General features: G+C 43.0%; 1 protein-coding gene across 4 annotated transcripts in view; it reads right to left on the bottom strand.

The window, feature by feature from the left end:
- Window positions 1–830: 830 nt before the first annotated feature.
- Window positions 831–16,639, bottom strand: part of SORT1 (sortilin 1) — a 58,759-nt gene continuing 42,950 nt past the window's right edge. For 2 of the 4 annotated variants that reach the window (XM_054564888.1, XM_054564889.1), the window contains exons 12-21: window positions 15,045–15,147; window positions 14,571–14,739; window positions 13,803–13,993; window positions 11,773–11,962; window positions 8,282–8,398; window positions 7,568–7,676; window positions 6,664–6,762; window positions 6,014–6,120; window positions 5,626–5,749; window positions 831–5,413 (exon numbers count right to left, since the gene is read on the bottom strand). In XM_054564888.1, the coding sequence (XP_054420863.1) occupies window positions 5,399–5,413; window positions 5,626–5,749; window positions 6,014–6,120; window positions 6,664–6,762; window positions 7,568–7,676; window positions 8,282–8,398; window positions 11,773–11,962; window positions 13,803–13,993; window positions 14,571–14,739; window positions 15,045–15,147 (1,224 nt within the window). In that variant the 3' untranslated portion in view covers window positions 831–5,398. The remainder of the gene's footprint in view (window positions 5,414–5,625; window positions 5,750–6,013; window positions 6,121–6,663; window positions 6,763–7,567; window positions 7,677–8,281; window positions 8,399–11,772; window positions 11,963–13,802; window positions 13,994–14,570; window positions 14,740–15,044; window positions 15,148–16,639) is intronic. The other 2 variants (XM_054564890.1, XM_054564891.1) reach the window with 1 other exon arrangement.

Genomic DNA, 16,639 nt, shown 5'->3' with positions numbered 1-16,639 from the left:
AAAAATGCAGACTTGTAGGGTCAGTCCATCAGAAGTCTAATTTAATAGGTCCGGGTGGGAACCAGGAATCTGCGTTTTCAAAAGCAACCTAGTGATTCTGGTGTAGGAAGTCTGAGAACACTGTTAGATAAATTCCTGAAAATTAAACCACCATAGATCCTCTCCTGGCAAAGGAACTCTCACCAGACAGTGGGCTCCTCAAAAACAAGGTCTTTGCCTTGTCACTTTCAGACCATAATGCCACAGCAAGTATTCCAAAAAAATGTTACCCCGGAATGGCAGGCTGAGGAGCTAGCTGAGCCTCAAGGTTCAAGGGGGATGAGCAGGAACCTCTCCTAAAAGTGTTTTGGAAGAGAGGAAAGCTGCAACTCTTTGGAGATCCTCAAATGAAGTGGATCAGGAAGGACTATGAGGAAAAGCAGCAAGAGAAATATAAGAGGGGCAAATGGAAAGATACCGAAGTTAAACTTCAGTGTTGTCATTTGTCAGGCCTGCTATAAGGAACATCTAATTCAGGAGAGTAATTGTATGTTGCTGTGTCCAGAGGAAGAGTAAAGCAATTGAAACCTGAGTAGGTATGTGGAGTAGGTCAGTTAGACTTCTGGGGGAAAAGAACAAGAAAGCTGGTCTTACAAATATCCATGGGAAGTAGATCTTTATGAGCATAGAGAAAGAAAAAAGTGCGTAGTTTCCCCCGTAAATTATTTAGTACCTTTCATGCTATAAATGCATACTCCTGGCTCTTTAATTGGCTTATTTGCTGGTTTGGTATGATTGCTAAAGCTAGAAAACTGGAAAAGCTATCATATTAACAAATCGTAGCTTAGTCATTTTAGTAGGTCAGGTAACAAAGTCCCAGTCTGTTTTATTTCTAACCCAAGTATTGCAAATATACAGAAAATTACCAGTACAAAGTTAAACACATCCTGATTTATTTACACAATGCTAAAGAAATTTGAGTTTTATTTCCATTTTGTGGAATTTTATTATGGGGGTCTGGCTTTGTTGTGTAACTGACATGGGTCATTGAGACTTATTTAACCCACCTCACATGCAATTTTCTGTCCCAAGGGAACAGAAAACTGTTTTTTTTTTTTTTTAAAGCACACATGCAGTAACGATCTTAATACTGCTTTACACTTCAGTAGAAAGGCAGCTGTCCCACAGCTTGAGGAGGAGGCAGAGAAGATACAGAACAGGGACCACATGCTCAGAAAGGGAACAAGAGACAAGAGAGGGTTGAACAACAGGCACATGGGGACCCTGAGCATTTCTGTGCACGAGGATAAGGAGGGTATGACCAAAACCCTCTTCCCTAGACATCCAAACACAGGAGGTGGGCAGAATCACCAGGGAACATTCATCACCTGACCACAAACTGAGGGCATGCGGAGGATGAGAACTGCAGTAAAGATTCGGAACATATCAATAAATCATTAGCATGTACACTATACAGTTTATACATGTATATATGTACATATATATAAAGGTACAGGTTAGTTTATGTTATTCTCTATAAACAAGAACACTTAAGAATGTACTGGTGTGAAAAAATGCATACAGTAAGTTGAAGACAATTTCAAATTCATATTCTGATTCTCGTTGTAATGTGATGTAACCAGGAAATCAACATGCTCCTGCATGTTGGAGGATTTCAATAATCCTCCATGAGGGCAAGGCCTGAGCTCTGCTGGGGCAGGATGGTGCTTCCAGAGCTGCCTGAGCTGGGCAGAGTGTAGCAGATGGAACGGGAAGCCTGGCACTTGCTGAGTGCCAGTGCTGAAAGCCTGGCCCTCCCTATCACTTCACCACATGGCAAATCTTAAGCTTTGGCTTTGTTCAGAGGACACTGGAGTCCTGTTTATTTTCCTGCTTGAGGGATGGTAGTATAGAAAAGCTGAAAAACTTAATTCCTATTTGAGCAGTTCCAAGTGTCCAGGCTTCATGTGGGACAAGGGGGCTGTGCCGATATTGAGCAGGATGAGCTCTAGCCACTGCACTTAGGGGCAGGGCTCTTTAGGACTCTCCTAAAAGGAAAGAGGGAATTTCTGCCTGGATGATCTGCCTGAAAAATAAGGAAATGACAAAAACCAGGCCATCCCTCCCACCTGGGGGTGGGTATGGACAACCTGACACTCTTCTCTGCACCCTGGTATGTGACAAAGGCCGTGGGAAAAGCAGCAGGAGCTGGAGACAGACAACACATTACTAATCTGTCAGGGATGAAAGGCCAGCTTGGGCATGCAGAAGTCCAGAGGCAAACCTAAGAGTGAGAGAGACACACACCTATTCAGAGGCAGATGGCAAATTCTAAATTTCAGTTATAGCTAATCTACTGAATTGCCTAAGCCCAACCTGCAACTGCCACATGCTCTAAACACTTTTATTCTTCTAAGTGCATTTCCATTCAATTAGGTCTATGCACCCCTGGTCTCTGGTCTCACTGAAAACTAAAAGCCCCCTCAGATCTAAGACATCTGTCCACAGAGCAGGAAAGATAGCAAGTTCTCCACCTGGATTTAAGAGCTCAGGGCACTTTAAATCCAGGGTTGGACAGTCTGATACGTCCAACCATGTTGTGACGTTAAATTCTGTTGCTGAAACCACCAGAAATCATCTCTTCTGCTACTATCAAGCCTGGGACTTTATACAATTATATGCTATGCTTTACTTTCAAAGATAATGCTCCTAACCTACTATCAGGAGGATGTTACAGATCTTTTATTCTCTAGATGCAATCACGGATTTAGGCTGTTTTACTCACCGGCCAAAGGCATACACTTGTGACCAAACAGGCTGATGTAGAATGTTAACTAGCCAGCAAAGCCAGGCTTGTTAGCAGTCCTCAAGCCAACTAAGCCAGTTTGCCTGCCACTGATGGGAAACAAGGAGAATGGAGGTGACTCGTCAGTGGAGAGTCCATCCCTGCACTCTTACAGTGACCCTCAGTGAGGTGAGAGGCAGCTTCTAAACACATATTCAAAGTTATCATTACTTTTGCTTTTAGCCATGAAAAGCAGGAGAATAACATTTTTACTAAGGTGGCAAAGGGCGCTGAACCCTGCCCAGAAAGAAATGCCACTTACTCCCACCCCACAGGACAGATGGTCAGTAAGGAGCCTGACTTATTCCAGGTACGCAGCACTTGCACACGTAGAATGTTCAAGTGTTCCGAAGACAGCCAGCCAGCATTGCTCATAATGCTGGGGACCCTGGCAGTTTACTCAGTTTTTGTATCTCATCTCCATCTCCTAAATATAAAGATTGCAACCCCTACGTTTTAAAAAATTTTTTCACAGGAATGTTGTGAGGCTCAAATGACATTATGCAAATGAAACTGCTCTGAAAATTGCTAATCTCTACAGAAATCCCAGGTATTATTATAAGCACAGAGCCCTACTTTTATATGGTTAGAGAAGAGTATTAACTTTCCTGAATCTTAAAGATTGCAAATCACCACACCAATGAATATATGCTGGGAGAGAAGGTGAAGTAGGGCTTTCCTGGGCATCCCATTCACTTTGGGCAAGAGGTGGGGGTGTCTGGGACAAAGGCTCACATTTTATCCTTTGTGAGCTGGTTTATCTTTGGAATTATTTTAAATTTAAAAATGATGCAAAATGAATGAGCTTTTCCTAAAAGACAAGTGCTCTCTGCCTCTAATGAACATTAATTCTCTTCACAAAACCTGCCCTCCCTAACATTATTTTCTAACTGAAGCTCCCTGAAGCTCATTTAATTTTACTGCAGTTTCCAAGTCTCTAGAATTCTCAGTCGACTCCCTCCCCCACTTTCCCTGCTGCTGTTATTCCATCCTGGTGAGGAGAGAACTTAGCCATCTGCTCCCACATTCAGACAAAAGTTAATTTGGCACATTTACTTTTTATGGACTTGCTGGCCATAAAATGAACTAGCAGCAAAATGGCAGTTACCAGAGAAATGTCCCAATTATAATTATTGGGAGACACCGTGACCAGCACAGTAGGTACGCAAAGACCAAAGACGTACTATACTACATGCCTGTGTAGCAAATATTCAAGCTATATTTAAAACTAATTATTGCAGCTTTCCATGACTATATGGCCACCCCCAAATCCACCTCACTACATTCTATAATTGATTTAATTTGAAAAAATGTCAAATGGAAAACTCCCTTAAATTTAAAATATGAACTTAATGTAGCACACAAAACACCATCTACACTGGAAGTGTTTTCAGTTGTTCAGCCAAAAGTTTCATGCCAATAAATTGCTTGGCAAAGCTGGGGAAAAGGGGTGAGAAAGAGAGCCTGGTAATAAAATTCTGATTTTTTTTTTAAAGCCTATAAACTGAAAACATGTCTAGTACTGGCTGCACGTACAACAGCCACCTAAGAGGAAGCAGATAAGCAGCCATTCAAATGATCCACCAATGAGCCAACACAGCAGGTAGAAGGGCATATGGAAGACTGTTCAGTCCTCAGGGGCTACACTGTGCATGCCACCATCAGTTCTAGCAAAGAGATTACTCAGCCTAGGCAGACATCCAGGGTAAACCTGAACCCTGTCCTTGAGCAAGTCCACTGGCACACACACAAAGCATGGCTTGAAAGAGCTCGGAAGAAGGAAGAATTTCTCCTTTAATAGGTGCTAAATCTAGTCAATTCTCTGCTGCTCCCTTCTTCCTGCCCCCAGCTGAAAATATTGCCCTTTAAGTTTTCCTGATTTACTGTCTTGGAAGCACATGGTTAAGTTAGTTGCCAAAGGGCAATTAACAAGGGTATTGCCTAATTAAACAGGGAAAAGAAAAATCACTGTGATCTATGGTCCCTGAAACAAACAAACAAACAAACAAACAAGGGGATCTGTGTGAGGAGCTGGTGTGCAACATTCTTGGAGCAGGGCTGTCCCCCGGTGCAGAAAGGCTGCCCAGGTCGTGCCAGTCACCACAGCCTTCGTGTTCATCCCTGCAGGTGCTTCATGTCACCAGCAGAGCCTAAGGACGGCACCGAGTATTTTGTGAGAGCTGATGGAGTTGACAGGTGCCCTGGGGCAGGCACCATGCAAAACATGCAGGAGTGGAGTTAGTGAACCGTTCCCTTCAAATTCCATTTCATTTCCCTTAAAAAACAAAAACAAAACCGAAAAAGCCCATACTTTTCAAAAAGACAGAACTTGAAGTAAGAAGTTAAAAGATTTAAAAATTGCCCCCTTCTCAGAGCTAATTGTGTTTAGGGTTTCGCCCCCACCCCACTCCCTTGCATTTCTTTAGTGGAGGTCCTTCTGGCTTTGACGGAAGCAGCAGAAATGGAGCTGGGTCCCTTGCAATGGGAAATTTATTTCCCCAAGTCGGAGCCACAGGGAGTGTGAGAGGTACTGTGTTTCTGTCATTGATGCTCGGTCCCAGCTCCTTTGAGGAGCTATTCCAGGAGGTCCTGAAAAGATATAGACCATATTACTGAAAGGCCTACAAAATTCCTATTTTGAAAGCAATAACCTTGTTTCTGGCTGACCGAGTCTTATAGACATTAAGTATCTGCTTTTAGTTTATAACTTCATTTACCTCAATCATATCTTGATCACACACAGGAAAAGAATCACTCTTTTTTGTACTCCTGGACTACCCCCCAAAAAGAAATAGTCTCACCTCATCTGAGTCATCATGATAACCACTTTTATTAGTGCGGGAGGCTGTGTCCAAAACATCCACGCCGTCCACACCATTGGCCTCTGCGTGCTGCTGCAGCACAGAGTACCGATGCACCAGGAACCTGTGGGCAGAAGCCTCCATTAAAACCCCCAGCATGGTGAGGAGAGGTGTATTTCTCATAGGACTGTGGATTTCTCGAGTTTTATACACTCACAGAATGAGTGGCACATATAGGAAGCATGGTTCATAGCTGGCATATGGAAAATACAAGATCTGAGAAGATTTGGGCCTGATATTTCAGGGACATGTGCCTTTTGCTAAGGGCAGACTTGGCGGACTTTCTGGTCTGACTGCAGCCCTTCTCATGGACTTCCATGCTCCTTACCTTCCCCCACAGACGTATTTCTTCACAATCAGCACTCCTGCTACGACTGTGACCAGCATCAATCCCACAGTGGCCAGGATAATTGGAACAGAATTTGACTTGGATTTCTTGATAAATTAAAACACAAACAAAAAATTTCAGGCATGTGTATTCTAGGACTGAATTCAAAGAAGCTGCTGATTCCCCTTATTCCACTGAGTGATCTGCAGTGGCTGGGCATTTCATGAGGCTACTCTTCCAACCCCCAAAATGAGCCATCTCAGAAGGATGAACCAAGAGAATGTCACAGCTGGCAGGGGGTCACCAGAACTTCAACTGCCTTGAAGCTGTCAGGATGGTGCAAACTCAGTGGCTTCAAAGTCAAAGTGACACTGGAAGCCTTAGCAACTTTCTAGATTAAGTAGTAATTGTGACTGTTCCCCAATACCACTGTTTATAAGTCTTAGAGCTTTTAAGAGTGGAGAAGGAAAGGGAGATGTTGGTAATAGTGGGCTGAATGAATCTAGAACAGGGCCATTAGCTGGCAAGAAGCCGTGCCAATGCTATTCCAGGCAGGAAGTCATATGACATGAAGATTTATTTTTGTTACTTAGTTTTTGGTATGTTGTTACAAATAAGCCTTTTTATATCATTGTTTGAGTGTGACCTACCTGCTTCTGGGTGGGAGATAGGGAGTGTGTGTTTTCAGTGTTTCCAAGAGGAGGCGGAGCTGGATTCTGGGACAAGTTGTGTCCCTGTGGGCGGGAGTCCTGTGCAATCACACACACAAACACTCTGAGGACCGCCACCAGGAGTGCAGGGCAGGAGTGCAGAGGAGGAACTTGCTCCCTGACAAGTACACACACCCACACATTCTTCTTCCTCTGCCGCCTTCACCCCGCCCCTTGTCTGGCCCTCATCCCTGAGGAGTTACAGAGGAGAGGGCTACTGCAGGTTGTCCATCTCTCCTTTTACAGGTTAGGAAACTCAGGCCCACAGTTTACTGCTCCAAGTCACACTGCTGGTCCAGTGCTTCTTTATTCAGGTTTCCATTTTACCATATCCCCAAATCCCTGCCAAATACTTCAGTACTATACACCTGTAGTTAGCTGCACAACTTGCTTCCAAATCAAAACCAGCTGTTACTACCACAGTTCAGTTTTTCACTGTGAACACACCTGGCATGACTTGGCACAGAGATCCACCCTACCCAGGGCCCAGTGCTCTTCTTTTCCACACGTGCAAAACTCCAGCCCTTTACAGCCAAACTTCTTGAGTCTTTTTCCTAAATGACACTGAGCCTCAGAAATTTCCTCAACACTATGCTTCTAAGACTTGGAACAATTTTATGAATACTATTTTTTCCACAACAAAAAAAAAGTTTTCAGTAGATGAGCTTATCATAGGGTTACATGACCATTCCTTCACCCTGACAGTTTCCTGTGCAAAGGGAAGCCTGACAGCAGTAGTTTGGCCACTTTGTATTCAGTAATAAAATTCCTCATGGTGTAACTGACTATTTCTGGCAGAACGCGAAACCCAACTTGGACCTAAACCACATCTACTTTAACATACCTGCTTTTCTGGATTCAAAAAGTTGCTCGTGCATTTCTTTTTCAAGTCTTTTACTTCTCGAACTGGATTCACCCCGCCTTGGCATTTGTCTCCTGGAATTTTCCGGTACCTGAAAGGCAGAGAAAATCTGTTAACAGAATATAAGAATGTATTGCTGGATTCTTGCCTATTTCCTGATAACAAGATTTGAAAAACTACTGAAAAGCTTCTTATCCTTACACCATCTTTCAGGCCTGCAAGGAGATCCACAGGGATGTTTTGGGGGTGTTTTTTTGTATTTTCAGGCACTGAACAGACCGAGCATCCCTGGCCTTGCGGCAGTGACATGGCCACCTTTCTGCCTCGAGAGACTGTGCCAAAGACCCAGGAAGCACATTAACACATAGTTCAGAAATGGGAGGGGGCAGTATTTATTAGGGGAAGGGGGCAATGAGGTTCCTCTGGAGCCGCTCTGTCTAATATGATGCTGTTTAAATTGAAATCAATTAAAATTAATTCAGTTCTTTAGTCACATTTGTGTTAATAGCTAAACACAGCTGGTGGCTGCCATACTAGACACAGAAGATTATAGAACATTTCCATCATCACAGAAAGTTCTATTAGTATTTTTCTAGAGTGCCCTAGAGCACTGCTCATATCTCTGTGTGGATAAAAGCAGCTTTCCACTCTAAACAAGGGTGATTCACCTGTCACAAAGGAGAAAAGCCATCTCACCCATTTGTTGTCAGGTGCTCTTCTCTGCCATACAGACAAAACTCTAGGTCGTGGCCCTTCAGCTCTGGCTGTTCCACACACTTGGAGTCATTTTCTGGACGGAAGTAGCCAAAATCACTGCAAGAGTCATCAAGTAAAGTACCTTTTAAGGTTGCTGAAAGACAGTAGGTGACCAGCAATGAAGGTATTATGTAGGACAGTGGATGACTAACATTCCAGCCTTGGGTTGCCAGAAAGCAGCTTAGGAAGGCCTGTGGCATCTATAAAGAAGGTCCATTTAGGAAAACAGACATGGGAAGGGCTTAAATGGGGGGAAAGGGCTATGGATTGCGCTTGGGACTGGTAGCTGGGTGCATCAAGGCTGGGCACCCTGCACAGAATGCTCAGGCCCCAGGAAGCCTGTATGGGGTGGGGACTCAAGCAAGTAAGATGGAGAAAGAAGGCATCAGCCACAGATCTAAATTAGTAATTCTTTTATATAGCTCCAAATAACTCACTATTATGCTATCTGGAGATATATCATGAGGTATTTGCAAACTTTTCCCCATATCTGCCTTCCCATATCTGACCCCCTAAGCTTCTTAGGTGGTCCTTGCCCTCCATGTGAATACCCTGTCCTGCCCTCCATTCTGTGCCATCTCTCCACAGCACTATCCATCTGCTCTTCTTCCTGTTGTCCGCGAGGACATAGCACTGCCTCCTCTCTGAGCTGACTCCCAACATGAGTATCCTTGGCTCATCCTTCCCCCTGCCCCGGGGCCCTGCTTCACTGACTGTGTAGGAGGGACCATCCCACTGATCTGGTGGCTTCTCCTCAGCCTGCACTTGTCCTCTTCCTTCGCTTTACTCTGCCTTATTGGTCAAATTTCTAAAAAGACTGTATTTGACTTGTTTTATTTTATCCATTTACTTTTAACTCTGTGCATTTTGGCTTCTACCCCATCTGCAACCTTGAAAATAAGTGTCTGAGCCTTCCCCTTTACCCCAAGGGCTTCTCTAGCGAAGCCTTCTCTAGCCTTTCACCTTGACCACCTGACTCAGTGCTGTGCTCCTACCCACCTCTACATTGCAAAACTGTACTCGTCCATTTCTTTGGTCACTGACAGCTCTTCTTAATCCATAGATGTTTTCCAAGGTTCTAGAACTCATTCTTTTATTTTGTATCTGCTTTCCTTTTGTGAGCTTAACTATTTGTTTTAAGAAAAACTTTCAGGTTTTACCTCTCTTGAGCTCTAATCCTTCAGTTCCAAATACCTACTGGATATCACCACCTAAACCTGCTTGTAGAACCTCAAATAAATAAAAGCGTTTGAAACACATCATGTTCCATCCTTCATGCCAGCTTCTCCTATCATTTCCTTAGGTTTGTTAATGACACTACCTTCCTTCCCACCATTTAAGTCAAAAGGTCAGCCTGAGCACCCCCATCTGGACTCTACTCACTTCTTTATCGTGACTACTGTGACTTCCCTTCATGGCCTATCTTCCAGCACACCCTTCTGGATCATGCTCACACCTGTCTACTGGCTTTAATGACCTGCTTCTTCCCAGATGCACAGGGTCAAATCGTACACTTGTCAGGTTCAGCTCAAATGCCAGCTCCCCAACAAAGCCTTCTTTGACCCACCTCCTTTTAGCTCCAGCTGGAATTGTCTCTTCCTTCTCTAAATCCCTGAGGCACTTACTACCTTCTGTTTCATAACATAATTATGTGCATCTTACCCAGGGAATCCATAATAAACCTTCCATTTTCACCTTGCAAGTACTTAATGAATATTTGGGGAAAATATAGATGATGCTTGTACTTCAAGGTTTTTCTGACAACTATTTGGGGAAGAGGATAGGGGGAACAAAAGATGTGGAAGACACCACTCCTCCAAGAGCTGGGGGAAACTTCTGGTAAAAATTTCAGGTATTCAATCCAAAATCCCACTCACAAAATGCACATTCCTCAAGCACATGTGGTAGAACATGGGCTCTGGAGCTCAACTGCCAGCGTTACTTTCCAGCTCTACCGTCTCCTGGATAGGTAACTGTGGGCAAGTTAGTCATAACCTCTCTGCGCTTTCACTTCTTCCCTTTGTGAAATGAAAATGACAACAGTACCCATCTCAGAGGGATGTGTAAATTGCTCAGGCCAGTGCCTGGTACAGTTGGTGCTCACGGAATGCCAGCAGCTATCACTACTACTACACGATAATCAAATATGATATGCCCTCAAGGAGTCTAGAGTTTAGTGGTGGAAGCAAACACAGTAATTAAAACACCGGAAGTGCTGTGATAGGGATTCTGTGGGAGCCTTGATGAGGGAAAACTGGGGATGGCTTCAAAGAGGTGATATCTGAACTAAGCGCTAAAGGCCAGGTAGGAATCCACCAGGCTTGGGGGTCAAGTAGGGAATGTGGAGAGCTTTTCTAGGCAGGTGAAGGGGCATGTGCAATGGCCCAGAGCTCAGGAGAAGCACAGTATGTCTGGACAGCAGGAGAAGCTTGGTAAGGAAGAGGCAGCCTACGTGCAACCAAGGATGGGAGAGAGCCCTTAGAGTTTCACAGTATCGATAAGCTCCAGCCCTGCCGTAACAAAACAAAGTGACCTGAGGGATATTTTCCCTCAGACCTGTGTGGAAATAGAGAAATGAGGACCCCTGGCCATTCCAGAGACAGCTATGAGCCACACAGGAGGACTCACACAGGATCTGACTCGGGTTTGCTCAGTCCCTGTGTTCTCTTGTCACCTGTGGTTTGAGAGTGTGACACGGGAGGACATGACTGCTATTTGCCTGCCTTCTTTTCCAAATCTTTTACTTCCTTTCAGTATGTTTTGCAGGTAATGAGTTCTGTAAGATTATTTCACTACCTTGCTTAGGCTACCTAGGGACTCCCTTGCCCTTGTATAATCAACTAACTCCATGCCAACCACATAAGCCTGAATGATCCTGAACTCTGGGAGTTCACCTTGATGGCTTCTTAACCTTGATGTAACATAGGGACCATAAATATATTGCTGTCACCTCCTGTCTCAAGAACGAACCACACTGTCTCTGCCTTTAGTCTTGCATATGACCCAAACCTGGTGCCCCACCTGCTGAACTCAGGACGTCGGCTGTATGCTAACGTCCAACGTCCTCTTAGCTCCTGTACCACTTTCCTTGGGGTTTTTATCCTATCATCACCTCTCTCTATTTTTTAAATTCCCTTCCTCCTTATTTACCTCTCTCCTTCCTGCCACTCCCAAGTCAGGATTTCTGGGGGTTGCTGTCGGTTCTGCCCAGTAATTAACTGTCTGATGTGATAATATTATCTGTCCAATAATTAACAACTTTGGTTCCCTTTTTCTGTGCCTCAATTTCCTTAATAAGAAGCAGCAGCTCTCCACTCTTGGGGAAGAAGGGAAAGAGAAGAACTGAAATATTGTTCAGTCCTATAAGACAACTGTATTCCACCTCCTCCAGCACTGGAGAGGGCTGACAGGGAACTGAAGGATGCTGATACCAGAGGAAGTCCTCCAGGGAGCAGGGACAGACAGATGGCTGCTTGGTCACCACATAGTCCCGGCCATTCTGGCAGACAGATGACTTGCGTAGCCGTAGGAACTGTTCTTTATAGCCTAAAATGCAGCCATTCCCATAATCTCCAGGGTCTGTGGAGTGAGCCAGCCATATGGTATAGTCCTTCTCTTCACCTAAAAGAAAGAGAGGTTGTTCGGGAAACTGCATGGCACAGAACCCACCCACATGAGGCAGCTGGAAGAACAAGGAAAGGAAAAGTGGGGATTTCTGACTCAACCCACTGCTTCACTTTGGAAGTGCAAACCAAAGTTACATTAGCTGGAGTCTACCAGCAGTTAGCATTTCCTCATACCAAAGGAAGACTATTTGCATCTCGCCACTCATTTGAAACAAACAAAAACCTTCATTTGTTTCAAAGTGGGAAATGGGATAGAGGATCTCTAGGGTTTCTTCTGAACTCCAGAGGCTGACTACTTGTTTTGTACACCTGTGCCCTTGGTCAGTTGGCAGGAGCTATCAGAGGTCAGCAACAAGATGTTTTCCTTGAGGGCAAGACACCAATGAGCCAAAAGCATGCGTCAGTTTGCTCAAACAGAAGAGAAAACATTCCCTTCCTGGACTTTTAACTATTGTCAACTGGATATCAAATGACAACTGTTGATGATGGTTAACCTGGCTTAGTATGTTGTATCATCCATTCCTGGAAAAATGACTCAAAGGCTATGGCCTAAAGACTGTGGATTAGGTTTTTATCCTTCAGGATATGAAGACCAGCACAGAGCCTGTTTGAGAGCAGGTGCTTAACAAATCTTTTAATGACAAACTTTAGGGATAACTGTAGAGCCGCCTGCTGAAGGGGGAAACTCATAAGCCAGCTCCTTTACAGCCTATTTAATGAATTTAGATAATGATGACTTAGCAATATTAAATCATAGTTAAATTTTTTTTTTTAGAAAAGGTCCAAATGAAAGCTTCCTCCAGGAGTCACTGAATTAACACTCTGAGGGAATGGACTCATGCTACAGTCTAATAATAGGTCCATAATTCGACCAGGGTCTTGACTCCTTAAGTCTTTTATCTTCCGATGCCAACAAGTAACTACAGATTACAAGGCAGTCACCTTTTTTCCAGTTTTTCCTTTCTCCCCCACATTTTTCAGTACAATGTCAGCAACTCTGGTACTGGGGCTTGGGTGTGCCTTTGATTCTTTAGAATACTGTACAATTAACATTTTAACTGCTTTTCTGAAGCTCTTTACTGGGCCTTTAGCATGCCTTCTAGTTTAAAGTCACAGAACTCTGAAGGGTGGTGTGGGCTCCATGCCCCGCCAGTAGCCTTTCTAGAGCCTTGCCTGTGACCAGCGTTCAAGCCACAACTCTTGGCACGAAAACTTCTCCACTTCAACATTTTAATAAGCGACACAATCGATTAGATGCTTTTGCAACTCACTTCCCCCTAATGTTTCTTCTTTATAGTTCTGCTGTAATCAGGGGTGAAAAACCCTGAAATGTTATAAAATAATTTTAGACAAACCCAAGTATGCTTTATCATTACAAGCAGTAAAAGGTCTCAAAAAATGTTCCAGAGATCTAACAGTGCAAAGGGCTGAACTGAAACTTACTATAAGGATAAGTGTAAGATATATACCAGATTTTGAAGACTTAGAAGAAAAAGAATGTAAAATAGTTCATTGATAAATTTTAATACTGCTTACATGCTGAAATGATAATATTTTGGATATATTGAGTAATTATGTTATTATAATTACTTTCACCTCTTTTAGTTTCATAATGTACCTAAGAGAATAATTGAAGTTACACTTGTGGCCCTCATTCTATTTCTCTTGGACAGTGCCTGTCCAAATTCCATTGCCTGATTACTCACATGGAACATTTTTCCATTCTCTTTCATATGCATGTTCTTCTTCCAGTGAAAAGGAATTAAACTGAATTGGTTATTTAGAAAAAATGGGCTTCTAAGTTTGTGGTAGAAAAGATCAAAGGAGACACTCACAGTTCCTTTCCAGGATATCTTTAAAATCGATGGTGTAGGAGACCCACTGGCGAGTCAGGAAAGAATCTGTGAAACCCCAGATGCTGATATTCATGGACCTTGCTCCAGGTTCCGAAGCAAGGCCGGTAAAGTGGATGGGCTCCTTGGTGAACGTGTAGGTTTGCCAGCACTGACCTTCATCTGTGGAGAACCTGAAACCCCATTCAGAGAAAGATCATGACAGAGGATCAACATTTATAGCATCAGGAAACCACTCTGCTGTTAGGTTCCAAACCAGAGAAGAACCCTCATATTTAGGTGAGGGCTTACTATTAAATCAATTTTTAATGCCTGTAGTTAACAGTGTAGGGAAAAGGGATTCATTCAGAGAGTACCAAAAAAAAAATGCCTTTAGAAAAATTCTTTAAAAGGAAAGAGAAAGTAGTGACCCATGTAAGAATGGGCTTCCAAATCAACAAATTATTTTACATGAATTTTTACTTAAGAAGTCATTTCCCATCCAGAATGCTCAAACGTTACCATAATATTCTTGTGAAGAGAGAAAAGAGTATTTTTAAAAATGACACAAGGTGTTAACTAGAGGGAGTCAGAGGAAAAAGCAAGCCATTTTATCTGAGTTGCTCTAAATGTAATCCCTTTAAGAACCTTCCTACAGTTCTGCAAAATGCAGATTTAAATCAGGGCCTGCAACTTCCCTCCAACAAACGGAAACACTTCCTACAGAAGTCCTCTATGAAGATAGTGTGGGGCAGCTGAGCTCATGCATACTTAATCACATTGATAGGACGGCCGCTGTACTCAATGGCCACAATGATTCCTCCAGAGTCCAGGATGGTGTAGTAGTGGGGTCCTTCCAGCATCTTTGTCCAGGAGTAACCCCCATCATCTGAGATGTACACATCTGGGACCATCACTGAGACGGCATCCCCCACGCTACCTGCAACACAATGTACCATCTCCTCAGCACAGATCAGCAATGGAACAGAGAAGATAATTTTGAATGAATTTACTCTGATTTTTTCCCATCATGCCTCTTCTGATAGAGAAAAGGTCACTGAAAATTTGGGAGAGTCATGTTACTCTCTCTGAGGGGAGTCTACGAAAATCCCAAAGTACTATTATCATGCAAGAAATTCTGCAAAGGATGGTAAAAGCTACGGTGGTTTTCTTAGAGAGTGAATAAAGCCTGAGTTTCAGTGTCAGCCACTTCTTCCCGAGGCGGGGAGGGGAGGGCATGCTTACCATGGGCGATGACTATGCCCACAGCATTTGGCTCTGAGAGGGGGGGCATTGGAACATTTAGTTTCTGGGAGATGCTGTAGGAAGCGTGAATATGAAGGCTGCACTGTGAAAAGAAACCAAAGCTTAGATTAAAACCAAAGACGTCATTTTTTTATTCATCTCAGAAAGCCTTCTAATAAACCTAACCCAGACCTTAGTGGGATACTCTTTTAAAAAAGATAATGATAAAATACACAGACCATAAAAATTACCATCTTAACCACTTTTAAGTGTACAGTTCATAATGTTAAGTACAGTCACACTGTTGTGCAACCATCACCACTATCATCCTACAAAACTGAAACTCTCCATCCATTAAGCAATTAACTGCCCATTCATCCCTCCCCCCAGCCCCTGGCAACCACCATTCTACTTTCTGTCTCTGTGAATTTGACTATTGTCGGTACCTCATAAAAGTGGAACCACAGCGCATTTATCTTTTTGTGACTGCCTTATTTCACTTAGCATTAATGTCCTAAGGTTCATCCATGCTGTTGCCTGTGTCAGAATCTCCTGCCTTTTTAAGGTTGAATAATGTTCCATTGTATGTATAGACCACATTTGGCGTATCCATTCATCTGTCCATGGATGCCTAGATGGTGTCCACCTTTTGTCTATAGTGAGTAATGCTTCTATGAACATGGGTGTGCAAATATCTCTTTGAGACCCTCTGTTTAATTCTTTGGGATTATACCCAGAGATGGAACTGCTGTATCATACAGTAGTTCCATGTTTAATTTTTTGAGGAATCTCCATACTGTTTTCTGTAGTGGCTGTATCACATTTCATTCCCACCAACAGTGCACCAGGGTTCTATTTCTCCACGTGCTCACCAATGCTTGTTATTTATTGATTTTTTATAATAACCATCCTAATGGGTGTGAGGTGATCTCTTGCTATGATTTTGATTTGCATTTCCCTAATAATTAGTGATGTTGAGCATCTTTTCACATGCTTATGGCCGCCTGTATATTTTCTTTAGAGAAATGTCTGTTCAAGTCTTTCACTCATTTTTAATTTGAGTTATTTGGTTTTTTGTTTTTGAGTTAATAGGCTCAGTGAGAGATTCTTGATTCTGAAATGCATTCGTATATTTGGGAGCAATTATGCAATTATTTTCTCATGTGTAATCTTAGCTTATTCTATTCCTGCATTACACCAAAGTCTGGTCGATATTTGAAGTTTGATTCCACACACACCTGATGAACGCCTAGCATACTTCAGACACTGTACAAAATGTGGTGGTGATTGGAAATAAGACCAAGTCCTATCTTTAAGAAATATTTCTCTAAAGCTAGTTGAGGTATACAGCAGAATAAATTAGTGCTTTAAAAGAAGTTCAAATTAGTTAAAATGTTAATTTTATGTCATGTGTATTTTACTGCAAAAAAAAAAAAATAGCGCTTCAAGCAAGCTATGAATGATTAGTTCTGAATGAAGATGGATGGGTAGTGAGGGAGGTCAGGATTTCCAAGGAGTCTAATAAATTGGTGGAGGTGCGGAGACAGGCTCAGCTTCCCTGGGAACAATGCAAGTAAGGCCAGAGAGTCAGGGGC

Source organism: Pteronotus mesoamericanus, unplaced genomic scaffold, assembly GCF_021234165.1.
Source record: "Pteronotus mesoamericanus isolate MK-2021 breed Mesoamerican mustached bat unplaced genomic scaffold, CSHL_Meso_final scaffold_99, whole genome shotgun sequence".
NCBI classification, from domain to species: Eukaryota; Metazoa; Chordata; class Mammalia; order Chiroptera; family Mormoopidae; genus Pteronotus; species Pteronotus mesoamericanus.
Note: the sequence above shows the minus strand (reverse complement) of the source record. Positions and strands in the feature narration are given on the sequence as shown.